This window comes from Tachysurus vachellii, chromosome 13 (assembly GCF_030014155.1).
Source record: "Tachysurus vachellii isolate PV-2020 chromosome 13, HZAU_Pvac_v1, whole genome shotgun sequence".
NCBI classification, from domain to species: Eukaryota; Metazoa; Chordata; class Actinopteri; order Siluriformes; family Bagridae; genus Tachysurus; species Tachysurus vachellii.
The window spans coordinates 13,846,331-13,867,122 of record NC_083472.1 but is presented as its reverse complement, the minus strand read 5'-3'; the positions used below and the strand labels follow the sequence as shown (position 1 = coordinate 13,867,122).

General features: G+C 36.3%; 1 protein-coding gene across 1 annotated transcript in view; it reads left to right on the top strand.

The window, feature by feature from the left end:
* Positions 1-20,212, top strand: part of gria1a (glutamate receptor, ionotropic, AMPA 1a) — an 88,473-nt gene extending 68,261 nt beyond the window's left edge. Inside the window, exons 12-16 of the mRNA XM_060885345.1 lie at positions 9,729-9,927; positions 10,225-10,469; positions 13,744-13,858; positions 14,911-15,045; positions 18,370-20,212. Coding sequence (XP_060741328.1) covers positions 9,729-9,927; positions 10,225-10,469; positions 13,744-13,858; positions 14,911-15,045; positions 18,370-18,537 — 862 coding nt within the window. The 3' untranslated portion in view covers positions 18,538-20,212. The remainder of the gene's footprint in view (positions 1-9,728; positions 9,928-10,224; positions 10,470-13,743; positions 13,859-14,910; positions 15,046-18,369) is intronic.
* The last annotated feature ends 580 nt before the right edge of the window (positions 20,213-20,792 follow it).

The window sequence follows — 20,792 nt, the reverse complement described above, 5'->3', positions numbered from 1 at the left end:
CTGGACAAGCTGATCAGGAAGGCCAGATCAGACCTGGAGATTCCTCTGGACACTGTACAGGAGGTGGGAGAAAGGAGGATGGTAGCAAAACTATCATCATTGCTGGAGAATGACTCTCACCCCCTGTATGAAATGGTTTCAGCTCTGAGCAGCTCCTTCAGTGACAGACTGTTACATCCTAAGTGTCTAAAGGAGCGATACAGACGGTCCTTTCTCCCTTCTGCTATTAGACTTTACAATCAAAGCTGCTCCCAGTGAACCAGTCACCATAATACACACCGTTATTACTGTTTCCCTGCAATAATAAACAATAACAAAGCATTTTAAACATGTGCAATAACAGATTTTTTTAAATTTACTGGCAAATGTATCTCAATGGGTTCTAAACACTATAAAGAAAGGTTACAGAATTCAGTTCGCCTCTTGTCCTGCATGGATCAAAAGCATATTATCCACTTTAGTATTCACAGAATAGGTTCCTTTTCTAAAACAGGAACTTCAGTCTCTCTTGGGCAAAGGGGCCATATAAAATTTTTCCTTCTTGAGAGATTCTACAGCCAGTACCATGTTGGGTCTTAAGGTAGCAACATTATTCCACTAGTTTTACTTCACACAGGACTATTCCTGATCTGGCTCAAGAGCAGAGGTTTTCACCATCTGAACAACCTGCAGTCTAACTCTCTTTGTACCCTTGTTTTGTGGAAAAGATCCTGGTTTCTGACCTTGGGTTTTACCCTTGGCACAAGCTGCAATCACAAACCCCTTTGACAGACACCTATCTGTGGTGGCTGTCCAAAAGGGCTGGTGTTGTGGTCCTTCGTGGCCAACTGGCCCATGGCCTTTGGGGATACCCTCATCTTTCTTTAGCATCTTAGGACCCTCTGGAGCACCTGTCCAGGGTCCTAAGGGAAATGACGAGTGGCTTTGTACTCTTCATTTGTGGAAGACCCTGGTTTCCAAACTTAAAATCTTTTTGGGCATGCTGCTGTCGCAAAACACTCTCAACAGACACCTCTTTTAAGGGCTGGGGTGCAGTTCTCAATGGCCTTCCAGCCCCTGGCCTTTGGGCACACAAAATGGCTGAAGAATTGGGCAGTGTTTCTAGCATTGAAACAATTCCTCCCACATCTGAAGGTCTCCCACATGTTGGTCAGCTTGGACAACACTACAGTGGTCTCTTAAATTAACCATTAGAGCAGACTGCATTTGTGCCCCATTTTTCAGGCAGAGCTCCAATAGCTCTGCTTCCCTTCTTGTTGAGAGGCATCCCCTGGTTTCTCACTTTTTTTGTGCCAAAAGTTCCTTCTTGGGACCTCTTCATGGTCCTGAAAGGATTATCCTTTTGAGCTCTTATGTTTAAAGTGAGCTCTTTTATAAAAGTGTGACTTTAATCAAAGGCAGACAGAGAAATATACTTAAAAACAATAAACAATATACTTTAAGTTTTCTGCATATAAATAAAATACACTATTATTATAGTATACTATTACTATTAATAGATAAGAGAATAAATTTGTGAATAAAACATTAATTAATTAATTAATTAGTTAATTAATTAAATCTGAACTAAAACCATACACATATTGTGAGCAATTAACAAAATCACTATATCAAAAAATTGCATTACTGTAGCAGCAGTCAAGTATAGCTAGTTCTCTTGGTAGCATACTAAGGAGAGTGTATATAAGTCCTGAGTTAAGGATTCACATGTGTGGCATATCAACAATACAGTGACACAACACTGCTGAGTATAGACCACAACAGGTAGAGCCAACATTTGGTTTTCTGTAGTTTATAGTGGTTGAGAGAAGCTCAGGCCAAAACCCACTCTTCACTGCTGATCAGCACTGCTGCTGCCATGGCAACACAGGAAGACACAGGTATTTCCTCTGGATTGGCACAGTGTGGGAGCACTGCTGACTGAGTACGATTACCAGCCCTACTGTGTGTGAGAGTGTATGGAAAAAGTTGTTTAGGTTTTATTGAACTGTATAAAGGGATGAATGCTGCATTTAATTTACAATGGAAATGGGATGTATGAGGTTGGAATTATTTTCAACTTCAGTGCATTAAGCAAGTGTTTGTCTTTTGGGAGAAACTAATTGCTAAAATGTGGTGTGTGTGTGTGTGTGTGTGTGTGTGTGTGTGTGTGTGTGTGTGTGAACAAATTACAAGCTTTTATATGTTGCATATCAGTGATTCTTAGTTATAGCCTTTAACCTTTTTTAGGGTATTGACCAATATCTGGTCATAAATTTGGTCCTTGGGTATTAGAGATACACTGTGTGATGATGCAGGCAATACCAATATATGAAAATGTGTATTAGAGTCACTTAAGCATTAGGTGAAAATACAGCGGGGAGATTAATGGATTTGTCATTGATTGGCATGGATTGACATAAAATTGTTTCTGTGATTTGATTATGATCTATATACTAAAAGTGATCATTTCTGTTTCAGTATATTATTCAGTATAATGCTTCATATTAATTCAGACATCTGCCATATGATGTTACATATAAAGATATAGTTGATTGAACAAGTTGCCCTTAAGTTGTCCTTGGGATAAATTGAAGAATAAAAATTTTACTTTTATCATCACAAGATATTCAGTGTTAGGTATAGCAAAATAAATTTGGGGCCAATCAGAGGCCTGCCTGATGATATTGTATGGATAAGTATCTAACTGGATTTCTCACCACTGAGGACGCCATTAATCCTGACCAAATCTCCAACTCAATGCAGTCCCAAACTTGCAAGGAACCTCCACCATGCTTCACTGTTACCTACAGACACATTATTGTACTGCTCTCCAGCCCTTTGCCAAACAACCTGCCTCCTGTTACAGCCAAATATTTCAAATTTTGGCTTATCATTCCAGAGCACTTTCTGCAATTTTGTTTTGTTTTCATGTTTTGTGCATAGAGTCACTTTTTTTCTCCTTTTTTTTTGCCCATTTCCTTCACAAAGACCACTTCTGCAAAGACTTCTCCAGACAGTAGATGGGTGAACCTGGTCCCACTAGTCCTGCCAGTTCTTTGCTGATGGCACTGCTGGACATCTTTCAATGTTGAAGGTAAGTAATCATGATGTGTTTTTCACCTGCTGCATTAAGATTCCTTGGCTGATGACTGCATCTGCGGTCCTCAACATTGGCAGTTTCCTTGTGCTTCTTCAAAGTAGCTTGAACAGCACATCTTGAAAGTCCAGTCTGCTTTGAAATCCTTGTCTGGGAGAGGCGTTGATAATGCACTATAACTACCTTGTGTCTTGTTGCTGTTCTCAATCTTGAAACTGAGCACAGCAAAACAATGAAACTGTCTTCCACATCCTCACCTTATTAGCAGAGTTGTCTGTTCCTCACCCAGATTTAAGAATTCTACACAGCTTTTTCCATGTCATTTAATGACTGTGTTTCAACCTAGATATGAAATTGATGATCATTAGCACCTACTTGGTTAAATTGGTTAATCATGCACCTGACACTGATCCTACAAAATCACTGAGTTTGTACAAAGTGTGCAAGTGTTTATGCTGGTTTGAAGCCAAAGGGCAGTCACACCAAATAATGATTTGATTTAAATTTTTATTCTCTTTGCATTATGTAAATTAAAATAGTAAAATAAACAATTAAATAAATATACATTTTAAAAGCATTCTTTTATATTATATCAATATGCAAAAAATATTTTTGTATTTTCACATTTCAAAGATCTAGAACAGTGTCTGCAACAGTGTAGAAAAATAAGCATTTATTTAACTTCACTATGGGAATCTATATATCCCAGAGTTACATTTGCATAATGGATTTGTTTGTAGACCACATATGGCAAAGCATAATCGGACAAATTACCTTGTAGAACACACCAGGATTGGCTAAAGATGGGATTCATTTAAGTACCACATATTTTTATTTTAAGTCAAAATCTACCTTTCAGGGCAAAAAGTCAACTCATTCATTTTGTGTCTGCTGCTCTTAGCCATCTCTATTGCGCCTGAGAAAACATCAGTTTATTGCACTTGTATAGACGCTCACTCAATAACTGTCCATTCTCTTTGTTCTTGTGCATATTACAACAGTTGACCATGTACACACTCATTTAGAATCAGAGTTCATTAAATCAAATATTCCGCACTCTCAGATTTGAACATTCTTATTTATAATTGTAATAGAAAATATTTAGTGGATCTCTTACATTAATTATTATATTACACTAGATTCTGACTTGATGTCTGACTTCTGACTGAATTAATATCTACTCACAGTCTACTTTTTTAGGAACACCTGTACACCTGCACATTCAAGCGGATATCTAAACAGTGATATTTAACTGTGGTATTGGTTGTTTGTACATGGTTTGAGTATTTTCAGATATGGGTTATTTCCTAAGAATTTCACACACAACAGAATGTAGAGTTTGCAGAGAATAGAGTGACGGTTGTGGCTGTAAATACCTAATGAAAATGGCTAGATTGGTTTCGAGGAAGCATTAAGCAAATGATCACTCTTCACAACTGTGATGAGCAGAAAACCAAAACTACACAAACTGTTAATAAGTTAAAAAGGAAAATTGTCAGTTCTCCAAGTACAGTTGATTGTAATATTACTAGTTATCCTCTTCAATATTTTGTTAGCAGACAGTATGTTGTAAGGCAGGTGCCTTTAAGAAGTACTAAACCTTTGTTGTAAATGCTGATTCTCTGAACAGCATGAATTTTTCAGACAAACATAGGTTGAGCATGGCTTGTTACTTTTTCAGTGCTGTTTTTCACTAATAAGTAAAACATTACATCAAATTAGAAGTACAGTATTATGAGAGAGCATAGCATTCCCATCCCATAAATCTACAAACAACACACAACAAAGAGAGTATTTCGTTAGTTTTAGTTATATTTATATAGTACGTAGAATGTTGATAATTATATTCCTGCTAGTTTTTCTTTTTAATGCTGTCTTCAAAAAATGTGTGTCTCAGAAAAGCAGCCAAACTTCACAACAGCATGAAAAATGGTCTGTGTGGAACAAATCAGTTACATAAAGGGCTAGGAAAGGAATGATAAAGTAGCAGTGGTGGCTTATTGAGTGGAAAATGGACCTAGCATAGAAGTAGAATTTCTCATTTACAAATAACTGTTGCCTGGGTCTAAATGAAGCCTGCTTCATGCTGTTACACATCACCTAATACAGGCTCCAGCAGAGAGTAGACACAGCAGCTGCAGTATCCCCTCTGTATTTTTAAGTTGTTCTCATATGTGTGTTCAAGTGACATGGGTGTCATGGGATTAGATTACGGATCTCTGCCACAGGTCTGATTGAAAAAGATTTTTTTGATTGGCAGCCTAATTGCCGTTGTCCACGGAAACATAAAATGTGTTTTCCTACATTGCATTTCACTTTTTTTGTCCCTTTGAAAGCTGTTCTCATCCCCATATTTGTGAATCAGAATTTAGAAAGTGATATAATTGCATGTAAGCAACAAAAAAAAATCAACAAATAAATCAACAAAAATGAGTAATGACTGAAGAAAATGTTAGAACACCCTGTGTCCTAAGAGCTAGTTTTCCCCTTTTGGCTGAAATAACATTCAGTGAGACGTTTCTTGTCGCCATCTACCAGTTTCTGACATCGACTGGGAGAAAGTTTCCCCCTCTCCTCAATGAAGAATTCTTTCATCTGTGTGATGTTCGAGGGGTTTCTTGCATGCACAGTCTGTATCAAACCACCCCACAGGATCTCAATAGGATTTAGATCTGGGCTTTGACTTGGCCATTCACGAATTCTCCAGTTTTTTACTTTTCAGTCAGACCTTGTTGGAGTTAATGGTATGTTTTTGTCATGTTGTAAGGTCCAAGGTTTTGCTTCAACTTTAAGTTTTTGACAGATGGTTTCACATGTTCCTCAAGAAACTTCTTATACAGTGTGAGTATTTAACTTGATGCAGACAGACAGTTTCCTTCGGACGTCCTCAATAGCTGGAAGTAGAGTTCCTGTGATGCGCTGGGTGGTTTTCACCACCCGCTGCAGTGCCTTGCGGTCTACAGCTGTGCAGTTCCCATTCCAGACTTTGACGCAGTTTACAGGATCTCTGAAGACAGGTGATGTTTCTTCAGTGTTGTTCGGAAGAACAGGCACTGGTGTGCTTTCTTGACCAGGCTGGAGGTGTTGGTGGTCCATGACAGGATGTGTTTGATGTGCTTCTTTGTTTTGCTGGTGTAAGGAGCAGGTTGTTGTCGTAAGCACACCATGCGGCCAAATGCTGCATCTTTTCCATGTATTCTGTCTCATCTCTGTTGGTGATTATGGAATTAGATCCATGCACAGGCCTGTTGTTGTGAGTGAAGCAGGAATAGAGGAATGGGCTCAGCACACATCCCTGTGGTACACCTGTATTAAGGGGGATGGTGGCAGAGTGGATGTGAGTGCAGCACCGAGGAGACACACAGAGACTTAGCTCCTATTGCTAAGTTGACCAGAAACTTGATTTAGCATGTGCATAATCTCTCTGAATAAAAATAACTTTACTTGCATAAATACTGAAATTATTTATGAACCCATTTTATACACACTCTAATTATGGCCCCTAGTGTCTGAGAGATGTTTCTATTTATCCGGCCACCTTCAGAGTCTTAAGTTCAGAATGTACTTGGTTGTGCGGAGTGTTTGTGCTAGTATTCAGATAATCTCATACAATTTAACAACTAAGAATTGTAAAAGATGGCTGGAATTATTTAGGAAAATCAACTGTGACATATTCTATTTATTATAGAGCAGAATTATTGCACAAATTTTTTTACCACTCTTAGTAAGGCACAGTTAACATTACTTAACTGTGACAATAATCATAAACAGAACAGATGTAAGAAGGCTGTTCAACACTATGCTTTGTTTGGCAAAATGTTGTTTCTACAGTACCATGGTGCAACATAGGAACACAAAATAAAAGGCTACATAAAGTGCAAATAAACAACATTGTGAGAATAGTGCAGAAATTAGTGCACTGAACAATACACATAGAAAAATAAATATGCATGACAATGAATGCATAGAACAATAATGTTGTGTAGTATAACAAAAAGAAATGTAGCCGTGTAGCCTCCAGAGGAAGTAAAGGCACTGCTGTGTCTTCCTGGCTAGTTAGATGGGGTTGATATTCCAGGAGTCCTCTGTCATGTGTGAGCTTTTTTATTCTCACCATATTTGTTCCAATGATGTGCAGTGATGAGTGGTCTACTCGGTCATCCTGAAGTCAACATTATTCTCTCTAAGTGATTGATTGTTGTCTCTATACAATATTGTGAGATGATTCATCTCCTCCCTGTATACTGACTCATCAGTGTTGCTGATGAGGCCCACAACTGCAATGTCACTGTAGTTAAGTGTGATGATATTATGTGTGAACTGTAAAATGCAGCACAGTTATGAGTCAGCAGGGTAAACATCAGTGGACTGAGCTTAATGCAATAAAGAGAACCAGTTATCAATGCTGTGGTAGTGCATGTGGTGGTGCTGATCCTGTTGGACTGGGGTCCTTAGAAAAAAGTTCTAGTCAATGCCTAGCAGGTTCAGCTTTTCAGTTTTTGTAGAATGTTTGTGTTGAATGCTGAACAATGAACAGAATCCTTACATAATTAGATTTTTTGTCCAGCTGAGTCAGAGAAAGATGGACGTTGGAAGATATGGCAGCCTCTGTTAAATAGTTAGGACAGTAGGCGTACTGAAATGGGTCCAGTGTATTGGGAAGACTGCTCTTTATATGTTATATTACTGGCCACTCATGACTGCACTTTATGATGATAGGTGAGTACAATGGGCCAATGGGTAGTCATTCGGGTAGGATAAAGATTCTTTATTTTGCACAGGTATGGCTGTAGTCATCTTTTAAGCACACAGGGACAACTGCTTGGCCCTTTAAGATTAAAATGTCTGTGATGACACCCCTAAGCACCTGGCCAGGTGCATTGGAAGGACCAGCAGCTTTTCAATGGTTAACTCTGGACACTGATTTCTACTGCAGACAAAGTACTTGGTCTGTGGGTATTGGGGTCATCTTTTCTGCCCGCATGTTGTTCTGTGCTTCACATCTTGCATAGAAATCATTCAGTGGGAGCCAGGAGCAAAGATTTTTATCACAGACAAATAACGTAGTTTTGTAGTATGTGATGGCCTGAATGCCTTCCAACATACAGCACATATCCTTGGTTTTTAGGAAGTGACCATAAATACTTCACCTCCCTGATAGCCAGGATGGACCTTACTATGCACATTGAATTGCCTTATTGTGTGGAGAAATGCCTTGACAGATACTCAACACATAATGCTTTCACTTGTGGTCACTTTCTTATCCAGCCATGTAATCAATAATAATCCAAAACATGTCCTAACTTTAATTGTGTCCTTAAATTGGTGTTTAATATTTTGAATGTTGACAGTGATTTTCCATTTCAAGCTCATAATAAATGTGGCCATGTGCAACAGTATTGTTTTCATTAGAAAAATGCATCCTCTGTAGCTGTACAGTGCTGTTACTCTGCAGAGAGGGGCATGCAACACACATAGACATACACATATATGTGCTATTGTTCTTGGCTCAGGACAGATACAGCAGATTATTTGATTCAGAATACAGAAAGTGTAAATTGATAGCTTGCTGCTAGAAAAATTACATCAGACATCATACTCATTGCTGCTAACTAGAACTATAAATCATTACAGTCCAAATGTCAGCATGAAATTAAGGGTGTGTCTGCTATAATAAGTGGGTCTTATTTTCCAAATAATATTAAAAGTTTAATATTGAATTATACTACTAGAACATTTGAAGTACATTTGAATAGAACTTTGCAAAAAAACTGTAAAAGAAAATTACAAAAGTTATGTAAATGCTAATTAGTGCACATGGTTGAGTAGGCATCTTGTAAAAATGAGTTAAATTCATATCCAGCTTTCTAGATTATTCTAGAGTATTATTTGAAATAGTGTATCAAGCAGACATTTTTAGCCTTTTTGTCTGCTGCATGACCACAGATTTGAATTTTCATGATTAACTAGACCTGTCCGTCTGATTAAAGTCTGATTATATGAACGAAAAGGGAGAAAATTACATTATAAGATTCTAATCCTTTAAAGATTTCACTCCAGTCACACTGAAAGGTGCCAACACACTGATATTGATATTGTTATATGTACAGTATTGTTTTCATTGAATTTTATAATGTAAATATTAAAACATTAAATTAATTATGTAACTAAGATAATATGTTTAACTATTATTATTTATTTACATCATAAATTATTTTATGAGTCATTTATGAGTCCTCTTTATATTATTTTTAGTAATTTTTAGTAATTATTTCTGTAATTATCTTGACCAGAGTGAATTTTCTTCAGGGGAGAGGCTATAGAAAACAAATGCCTTGCCACCTCTACATATGTAAACTAAACTTATATTAGTACAATAGTGACACTATAATGAAAATAAAAATAAAATATTATAAAATATTATAAAGATTATATATTTATATTATAATTAAAAATAATATGGCCCTTTATAATTCTTATAAAGGTTGTGTTGAGTCTCATGACTGCATGACCTTTAAGCAATTCAAAAAAAAAAAAAAAAAGTAAAAATACATTGGCTCATGATGAGTTATGCATCCTGACAAGTTACATTTTCATATAAGGTTTAATTAAGAAAAGCATATTTGTGTTGTTCCTGATTCATTTGTAGATCTCTCTCGGGCCGGATCGTGGGTGGTGTCTGGTGGTTCTTCACCCTCATCATCATTTCTTCCTACACAGCTAACCTGGCGGCCTTCCTCACTGTGGAGAGGATGGTCTCCCCTATCGAGAGTGCTGAAGACTTGGCCAAGCAGACTGAGATTGCTTATGGTACACTCGATGCTGGCTCAACCAAAGAGTTCTTTAGGGTAAGGAAATGAATTTCATTGCAATTCATATGGTTCAGCAAATGAACCCTGAAAGAAGTAATAGCTTTGTGATAACAATGAATCATCTCTCCTAAAATGTTTAGTTCATTGTCTATTGTAAAACAATATGCTTTGTTATTTATGGTCCTTTATGTTTTTATGCTTTACATTAATATATAAATAATATGAGAATTTAACTGACTACTGTTAATATTAAGTTTCCATTTTAAACCCTGTCCACCTAATATAATCTTATAATGTGAAAATCCTTCTTAGTCACACTATTTTTTTCTGCAGAGGTCGAAGATCGCTGTGTTTGAAAAGATGTGGTCATATATGAAGTCAGCCCCAGCTGTGTTTGTGAAAACCACTGACGAAGGAGTGATTAAAGTTAGGAAGTCTAAAGGAAAGTATGCCTATCTGCTGGAGTCCACCATGAATGAATATATTGAACAGCGTAAACCCTGTGATACCATGAAGGTGGGCGGGAATTTGGACTCTAAGGGTTATGGTGTTGCTACACCAAAAGGATCACCACTCAGGTAAAGCACAGCACCATCTCATCTTGCATGCAAAGTGTGTAGACTTAGTCCATGACCTAGTGAATTAGAATTGATGTATTCATTGATAAGAGACACTTCTGTAAGCCACATTAGGTAAGGGCATAAGGCCAAATACCATAAATGTAAATGTACATGTACTAGCAGTAATAGTATTGTAGTAAGATAAGGCAAAAGGCAGGTAAGGCCTTTCTTCAGTTAGTCCATGATTAGTAGTAGTACTAATACAATAATAACACAATGACTCGTTTGATTTAGATCACTGCATTTTGTGGATTGTAAATTAGATTGTAAATGTACTTTGTCTATATGTCATGAAGGAGGAGCAGTTGCACATTTAATATAAAAGGCACTGGCAAACAAATCTAGAACATGAATCAGAGGGTGTAAACAGTAAACAGTGAGAGGTCAGGCAATCAGCAAACAACTGTAGCAGAAACAATCCAATTGCAGAGAACGGTTCTCTGCGTTTGGATTGTTTCTGCTACAGTTGTTTTCTGGAAACCAGAAAGTAGGAACACAGAACAAAGGATTGGTACATGTACACTGAGTTTTGCTTTGCTGTGTGTGTGTGTGTGTGTGTGCGTGTGTGTGAGAGAGAAAGAAAGAAAGAGAGAGAGAGAGAGAGACCTAAAACTGTCTTCTCACCAATTTATAATAATAAATTAATAGCCTTTCTTAAAAGAATTAAGAAAATTAGTTATTAAAACATGTTTTGCTACCAAATGCATATGGATACTGTCTTCAAATGTGTGCAAAGACTGTGTGCAAGTCTTCCACAAATTATCTGTAAAGATACTTTTGGCTTTTTAGTTGTTCATGTGAATGTTCTTAGCTATTTATATGATAGCATCCAAGTGGCAAAATTATTTCCCTTTTTCTTTTATACCTTATGAGACTGCCACATGGAGCTTCCATCACCATGCAGCACAGTGGCTTGTGTGGGTGGATGGTAGATGTGTGTGGGTTTGTGTGTGTGTGTGTGTGGTATGTACTGTATGTGTGTGTGCGCATGCATGAATCATCCCAGAACGCATGCAACTCTCACAAAGAGCTAAGGTTTTTGAGAATTTATCTCAAGTGCTTGCATAAGAAAGGGTGGCATACTGTTCAGAAAGCACTTTGGCACCCTGGCAATCAACACGACTAAACCTGCATCAATCAGTCCAAGCTCACAGTTGGCATAGATTTAGTGATTATCAATAGTTTTTCCTTCATAAATTCTTATTGAAGTGAAATTAATTTTTTTAATAGAGCAGGATTCCATGCTCTCGTTGCCACAGCCTGGGTTAGATTTTCTGGAAGGAAGCTAGTAAAATATTAACACAGTATACTGTATATTTGCACGCTATAATAACATCAATGTCTTAATGTCATCCATTTTGTAGCATGACCTCATGCCACCAAGACGCTACTGCAAATCTGATATTATATCCACTTCAGTGCAAAAGGGGCTCAGAAGGGCAATTTAGAGCTGCTAAAATAACTTCAATAAACTCTACCTCCGTCTAATAAGAAAAGCTCCTTGGGGGAATGACCTCTTAGCAATTGTACTGTTATATTTAGGTCACCTTATAGAACATGGAGTGAGAGACAAGAGAAGAAATGACATTGGCTACAGGATGTAAAACAAATTCCTGTGTTCAACACGCCATGCAGAAGTAAAATTAATTCATTATTTGACAGTCGTCACTGCTTCAGCAAGAAGTACAGAGTCTCTAAATGAATATGCACTTGTCTGCCTCCACATAGTGCTATGATGGATGGAGAGACATTTAGTATGCTCCTTTTAGGGCCATTTAATCTGAACTAAAGGTTGTGTGAGGTTCACTCTAGCAGACCTTTGTTTTTCTCCGATAAACTCTGATAAGATTATTTTTGGTTGAACTATTTAGATCTTAAATTGAATGCATAAAGATGTGTAACTACTGTTTTACTAGTATACATTCAAGTTGGTGACGTAATTCCAAAAGGTACATAAATATTTAAGTAAATATTCTAGGCACTAAAATTCGGTTTATGTTAATTAGTTACATGTATTTTATGTATTACCTTTAAGGTTGTTAATTCTTTTGAGTAGTGGTGTCCAAGATGGGGGTTTTCAATAGCATCTAGACCACTACCTTAAATCATAAACACTTGACTGTAAAGGTGAAAAATTATAACTGGGATTACAAAATGTGCACTTAAGCAGCAGGACACAGGAGCAACAAGTGTTTTGACAATAAGTCAATTTTGACACATTATTTTGATTTAATGGTTATTTGAAGATATCATTTCAGTATTTTGGATTAATATCTCATTATGTAAATATAATATGTTGTTATTTTGACCTATCCCAACATATAGTGTATATGTTTGAGTAGAACGTTGCATGAAGTAACTATTTCTATGTAACATTTCTGGACTGTAATTTGTAACACACCTTTCTATTTATTGAAGACAAAATAAAAATTGTACTCACTAGAATTGTACCAACCTATGCTGTGTATAATTAAGCAGTTATGCATTAACAACATAACTCAATTGAATGTATATAGTATTGTTTAGTATTGTTTCAGTATTGTACACTGGGCTAAAAAAGAGGTAAACTAACTCCAACTGACTGATGTGTCTCTGCCCATTTATCCGTATCAAACAGCTCCTTGTGACACTACACCCAGTCAATACAATCATCTCACTTAAAGCAAATTAAAATTTAAATTCAAATTTTATTTGTCACATAAACATACACGGTATGACATGTAGTGAAATTTGTTTTTCTCATTTCTCGTCTGTTCTGTTTTACTTAATCACTTCCTACAGACATAGTCATAGTGCATGTTTGTTTGCATTGCTGACCACCTTACTATACACTGTGCTATGTCAGTCTGTGCCTTTGAAATGTGCACAACATACATATTGAAGACTTGTTTGAAGAAAGGCTTTTATTTTCCATTTAATGGTATAATGTGCATTACAGATATCATATTAAGCTACAATATTTGACCTAGAACTAATACTTTATATCTGAGCTTAACCAAACCATAGGAATGTATTTAACAAATGTTAATTAGTTATCCAGATCACCATATTTTGGACCTATTTTCTGGCTACACTAATAAGTTCAATTTCTATATCTCATCTTTCACAAGACATCACTATCAACTATATTGTAATCCATATTTCATTAATTAACATGTTAAAACCTTACTGAACAGTGGGTGATGACTACCTGAAACTGTCTCTGACCACAATTTTGTCATATTGTTTCAAGAAACCGTGTAAACTTGGCAGTGTTAAAACTGAACGAGCAGGGCCTGCTGGACAAATTGAAAAACAAATGGTGGTACGACAAGGGCGAGTGCGGCAGCGGAGGAGGTGATTCCAAGGTCAGCCCCAATGTGAAAAATGTATTTCACAAACACCAGAAGCTACACACTCAGTGTTAAAAAAAAATCTACAAAAACAACAGCAATCTTTTTTTTTTAAATGGTGAATGAGACTTTGCTGTGCAGGCTAAGATTAACTCCATTTGTTTTTTATGGGCTTTAAAGTGATGCTTAAATCATGAGCTTATAAATGATGAGATTCATAAACCTAATGCAGTAGCCTCAGGGAGCACATTTATGCTTGCTTTTCCACAGATTTATGCTAATTGTGTTAGGTTTTAATTAGCAGCACATAATAAACCTGCATTCAGAAGTTCTTTTTGCACTGCACAAGTAGTGAATTTTGTATTAACTTCTACACATTTCTTTTACTTTCTTATGTTTTTTTTCTGTAGATTAAATGAAAGAAGTAAACAAAAATAATGATCTAATTCTTACCTGTCAGCATGAATGCCACTGTATCACTAACGCGCTGTCAATACAGGCCTAGTGGACTAAATTCTGTATAGTTCATATAGAAAAGTGAAATACATTTTTAAAGTCGTTGATCAGATATATCACCACACCCCTTGATGGCACACCCAGCTTCCTATTATTATATTAATCAAGCCACAAAGGAACTAATTCCCTTTTCCCTCTTGATTGAAAGATGGCTGTTAGACAGAAATCCTATTATGTTTTTATTGCTCCTAATAATAATCACCCTAATGATATTCAGTTACAACTTAGTTTCACCATTTACATAAAACCAGACCTCATTTCAGACCATTTCAGATGGTGTACTAACCATCACTGGTATCCAGCATAGCCAAATATTCATTTGACATGATATACTGTAGTGCTAAGCACCAAAATAAGAAGACAATAATTAAAGCTATATAACATATTCTTAAAACATCACTTGTGAAACGCATTGCTGTATGTCTCCTCATTCATTTACAATAAAAATAAAATTTGATTATGGTTTGTGTTTGTAAGTGTATTGTATGTTTGTGTGTATATATACATTATATGTATATACAAATAAAACGTCACTCTGTTTCCTCCTGTAGGACAAGACAAGCGCATTGAGTCTCAGTAATGTGGCCGGCGTTTTTTACATTCTAATCGGGGGCCTGGGTCTGGCAATGCTGGTAGCACTGGTGGAATTCTGCTACAAGTCAAGGACTGAGTCTCACAGGATGAAGGTGTCTGCTCGGCCTGCTTTGGAGGCCACTTACACTGATCTGCACATATACAGTGGCCACATAGTTCAAATTTAAAACACGTTAAGCAAACAGTAATAAAACAAGCTAACACACCCTCCCCACCACAAACATATGTGCTCCTATCTCTTTTACATTTTTTCAGTAGTTTTGTCTCTCTCTTCTCTGCACCTTTTACATTATACTCTAATGTATAAGATTTTTCATCTGATTTTTTTCATCTCGCCGATTTTTTCATCTGTCTTTGCATTCACTTCTTTTATAACTATCTTTGCTGTGGTTTTCTTTTTCTTTAACTTCTCTTTCTCTTTCCATTATTGTTTTTTTTTTTGTCATGCTAGGTTCCATCCTTCTCACCCCTCTATGCTCTATCTAGGCTGGCTGTACAAAGCAGTCATGTGCACATAACACAGCCTTTGTTCGCTTCCAAATAAAGAACAGAGGCAATAATGCCATGTGTTCAACTCTCTCTGAACAAAAAAAAATGTTTCCACCTAGACTAATGACTGCTCATTATTCAAAACTAGACAGCATGCCTACTTTTCCACAATTTGGCACTGATAGACTTGCTAAATATGGCACCACTCAGAATCTCTCTTTAAATATTGAATCTGCTTTCTCTGAAATCTAATCAAGCTCTAAGCTGTAACTATCTGAGATCTGATTTAAACTGTGCTTATTTTAATTGATCTTAGCAGTCATTAATGAGCAGTCATTAAAAAACAGGCAAATCTTCCTGCTTTCACTTTCACAAAAATATCATCTCCAGATACCTTACTTTCTCATGACCAATCAGTATTAATGGCAATTACTCGATTTAACACTCCTACCATAGTTAGAGAGAAATTACAAACTATAATAGAATATAATTAAATGTTTTTTTGCTTGTTCATTTCGCTTACAGGATTCACATTTCATATTTCATATTGACAAAGTTTATTAATTTATTTGAGCAAGCAAATTAGTCTGCATCAGGTAGGTAACTTAATCCTCCAGTGCAGTGAAATGTATTAAGATGAAATTATTTCCAGATTGGAGATATAGAATCACATAATGTGCTAGCTGTCATCAAGCACCATAAAAGAAATAAAAATACATCACTTCTCACATTGGCCTTTGTTCATAACAGATACTCAGGCAGTAGTGCTATTCAAATGAGCATAGAGAAAATCTCATGGTAACATCTCATTCACTGGAACTTGTATGGTAGAAGCTCTGAATATAATCTGAGAATAATAAAAAACAGATTTGTAAACCATGTTAATTAAAAAAATAAAACCTATAATCATTGACATGGTGACAAGTTTTTGGTAGTAGGCAATTTTTGAATAGAGTCTCAGTTGTAGGTATTTTTTTAACAGTCACGGTCCTTTGCACAGTTAGTAGCACAGGACAATTTTTAGGAATTTAGGAGAGAGAGAGAGAGAGAGAGAGAGAGAGAGAGAGAGAGAGAGAGAGAGAGAGAGAGAGAGAGAGAGAGAGAGAGAGAGAGAGAGAGAGAGCTGAATAACACACTTCATTCTGCTGTTAAACAATATTGTGGCACATCATTTGCAAGTCAGACCACCTCACATCCCCAGTCATGTGGCAGCAGCACAATTCATAACAAGATGAAGATACAGTTAACATTCACATTAAGCAACAGAATAGAGGAAAAGTCTGTCTCTGTGATGTTAACTGTGGCATGGATGTTGGTGCCAGATGCGCCTCAAACTTTGAGGTGGATGGGAAAAAATCTGAGGTGGTCATGCTGTGGACTGGAAAAAGACCAGGTGAACTTTTTCTTATCAACCAGTTTGGGTGAGTCTTTGCCTAAGATTCCTGCCTCAGATTTTTGTTCTTGGCTAGAAGGAGTGGAACCCAATGTGGTAATGTTCTTTAGTTGCTTTAGCCCATCCACCTCAATGCTGAGATACTTTTGTGTTCACCACAGTTATAAATAATTAGTATATGACTATAGAAAATGTACTGATAGTTCCTGACAGTTCAAACCAGTCTGTAATTTTCCTCCTTCTTTTATCAAAATGATATTTCCACCCATAGAGCTGTCTCACATTTAGTGATTTTTATTTTTCTAACTATTCTGAATAAAATGTGAGAATGTTTTTTGTGAATGTATGAATTTTCATGATATATTGCATTGAGCTGCTGCCACATGATTGCCTAGTTAGATAACTGCATGAATTTGCAGGTGTACAGGTACACCCTCTCCACTAATACTTTCCCAATGTTATAATTTTATTTGTTCATATTCATGCAACCTGCATAAATTTGGGTGTTTCATATAAATTAACTATATGAGGATAAATAAAATATCCCAGATGACATGTAATGATGCTTGTTCAGCTGAAGCTGATTCATTATTTACAAATTCACCTTTTACGTTACCATAAATGTAGAGTGAATCAGACACAGGTTTATTCATTTGTCAATCAGTGCAGTCAAATATGCACCCATTTCTGTACAGCTTTGCTTAATATGATGATTCCAATCAGTTGGGGAAAATTGAGGAAATGCTTCATGCCTATCAAGTATCCAAGCCCAGTGTCTGTTCATACATATCAGTGCCATATCAGTCTGAGTTTTTTTTGTGTGTCAATAAAATCAGGTAAATAAAAAAATATATTGTTTGCAAAATTTTTAACTGCACTAATATTTAAATTTAACTAATATTTTAATATAGTTAACTGCAGTGTATGAGGACAGAAAATCTAAGAAATAGAACAAAAATGTTTCCTGTGAAGGTGAAAGCTCCTGGTGAAAGAAAACATTAATTAACATGCTGTGCCATAGTAATTCTAGCATCAGTCTTAACAAAAATGTCTAAAATTCATTCATGGTCATTCATCAATTTGTCAGTTATTATAAAATTACATCATTATGAAATAAATAATTCCTGAGAAAGGAGCAAGACACTACGTCATGGTTGAAAATGTAAGCTATGATGTAGCATTCGAGTTCCCTCAGAAGGGAACCCTGGTTCACCATTATCTCTATCTGTTTCTCTTCTCTGATCCATGTGTGTTCATAAACAATAGTGCCTATAAAACAGATGAAAGTAGGTTTCACATTTACCTGATTTTTACAGTAAGGGGAGAGCTTTACAAATTAAATGGAATTTTTACTAAACTGACAGATATTAATGTTCTAAAACTTCCCTCAATTAACTATTCAAACAAACATGTTCCCTTGTATTAAATGTGGCTTTAAACAAATGCTTCTATCATCTTTTGGTATCCTTTTTTTAAACCAGCATTTATGCAACACCTCCATACTGTGTCTAACTCTACTCATGTCTTCATCCAGCAATCCATCAATGATGCCATGCGCTGCACCACACTGACTCGGATGAGTGGCAATGGCAGCGGTGGGGAGAATGGTCGCATCATGGCCCATGACTTCCCAAAAGCTGTGCAGACATTACCGTGCATGAGCCACACAGCTGCTATGGGCCTTGGAGCCTCAGGCATGTGACTGATTCTACACAGACACAGCCCTCCAACTGACCAGGGATGCTCTGTACTGCCAAAATGAACTCTCAGACTGCTCTCTGCCTACCTATGAAACATTTTTCTTATATGAAAAGAAAAAAGATCCCAAATGCTCTCAGAAAAAAATACAGAGGAAGATATGTTGTGCAATATGATGCTGAGGGGACACTTTTTGGTTATGTTCATTTATAAAACAAAAAAAAAAAAAATTGTGTTTGTGCCATACCAGTGTCACAGAGCTGTTTACTTCTGTCTATAAATGTGCAATATTTTGGTTTATACCAGTGTTCTATAATGTTAACTACTACCTTTTTCCACCAGGAAAAAGGATCACATGAAATACGTGTTGTTTTGCACAGATTATTATATGGCTCATATGTTTTAATGACTACAGAGTGTCTGTTGAATGGACAGAACTTTTTTAAAAAAAAATCACATAGAACCTAGAACTTGTGGACAGTGTCCTGCCATAATTAACTTTGCTTAGCCTAATTTAAACAAACATATCAGATTGTCAGTCTGTTAATAGTGTAAATAGTCTGATATAAATCTTAACCTGGCAATGGAAGAACATTTGTTGTTGATCAGTAGAGCATAACATACTGAACATGTTGATTATCTTGCTGTGTGTGTGTTTTTTTTTTCACCTCAACAACCTTGCATTGCTGCTACGCCTCATTTAAGGTGCCATACCTCATTTGTGCTAAGATTGACTTTGGACGTGTATTCCGTATTTGAATCTACAGTTTCATCAAGAGCATTTGCAGAAGGACATTGGCAAAAATGTTACAAGCTACTGTGGAGCTTTTAAGTATTTTTCCCCATATCATTTCAATGTATTTTTTCTTCCCTACAAATAAGATATGTTCATTCATTTATACTGTGCACAGAGCCAAAGCTAAGCCTTTATGAAGTGTTGCTACAGTATAGATCTTCTTTTGATACAATTATTTTTTTCACATCAGTCTATTGTAAAAGAACAATACTCAACTGCCTTGTACTTCAGAAAAAAAATTATGCAGGAGAGACCTGAAAGAGAGTTTCATTTTAGAGTCCAAAGTATATCATATGTTCTGAGACTGTATTAAAGCAAATGCTGATGGATGTTGGCCTGCCTTTAAATTCTCTCTCTGCACTCATGATTTAAGAATGGTTCATTGATGATTCCTGTTATTAACCTATTTTTAGCTTTTAGAGAAAAAGATCACCACTGACAGTGGAAATTAGCTCAAGATCTGTTTTTAACTCATGTTTGGGGAGTGAACTCTTAGAGTGAGCTCGATTCCGATGCATTGAATCTGAAATAAAGGAGCTTCCCAGGAGTGCTATGCTTTTTCATGCCACACATCGTGCTTTGTCCTCTGTGTAAACAAAGAGTGCTTTGTACTTCCCTCTGTCTCTGTTTCTAGATTCTTTTATGTCTTTTATGAAGTCACAGGAGTCTGGGCTGCTTTGTGGCCTCATGTTCTGAACATATTTTATACACAGTAATAGATTTGTAATGGCTGACAATGACAATGAATAATAGTATTGTAAGGATTTTTGAATGCTGTAAAATTTGCCGTTTTTCATATGAACTGGTAGGTTGAAATTTGTCAGAATTATTGAGGAGTTAGTTGAGACTTTGTGTTTCTGGTTAAGAGTTTTACTCTTTTCTGTGGTTGTGATTCAGAAATGATCTTCTGTGATTACATTTCACAATGATGTGATTTGTTAATTTTATGTTTGTTTTATTTTGTTGATCATAACAGAGAGGTATGGTTGCAAACAAATGGTATGTATGGAAACCATTTAAAATCAATAATGAGTAAAACATTTAAAATAAAAAGAAAAAACTTTTGTAACGAAAGTCAGATGTTGGCTGATGTTTTTTGTGTCTAAACAGTAAACAATTACTGTGATATTTGTCATTTTGTTTGTCTACTGTAATTTAGGCTTCATTTGGGACTGTTGACACAAAAAAAAAGCTCAATAGAATCCCTGCAAGTCCCCATTAGGAAAATCCTGTGATGTTTTCATCCAAAGTGACAAACTGCATCCTTATTATAGCGTTGAGGGATGAAATTCTTGATCAAGGGCCCAACAGCAGCTTTCTGGCAGTCAGACAATATTTCCCATTTCAGAGATCCTTCAGAAGCTTAACTGCTGAGCTAACATTTTTGCGAAAGACAGGTGCTCATTTGCTCACTGTAGTGTTTGGAAGGATGCCATGCTTCACAGAAAACCCATCAAAGGATA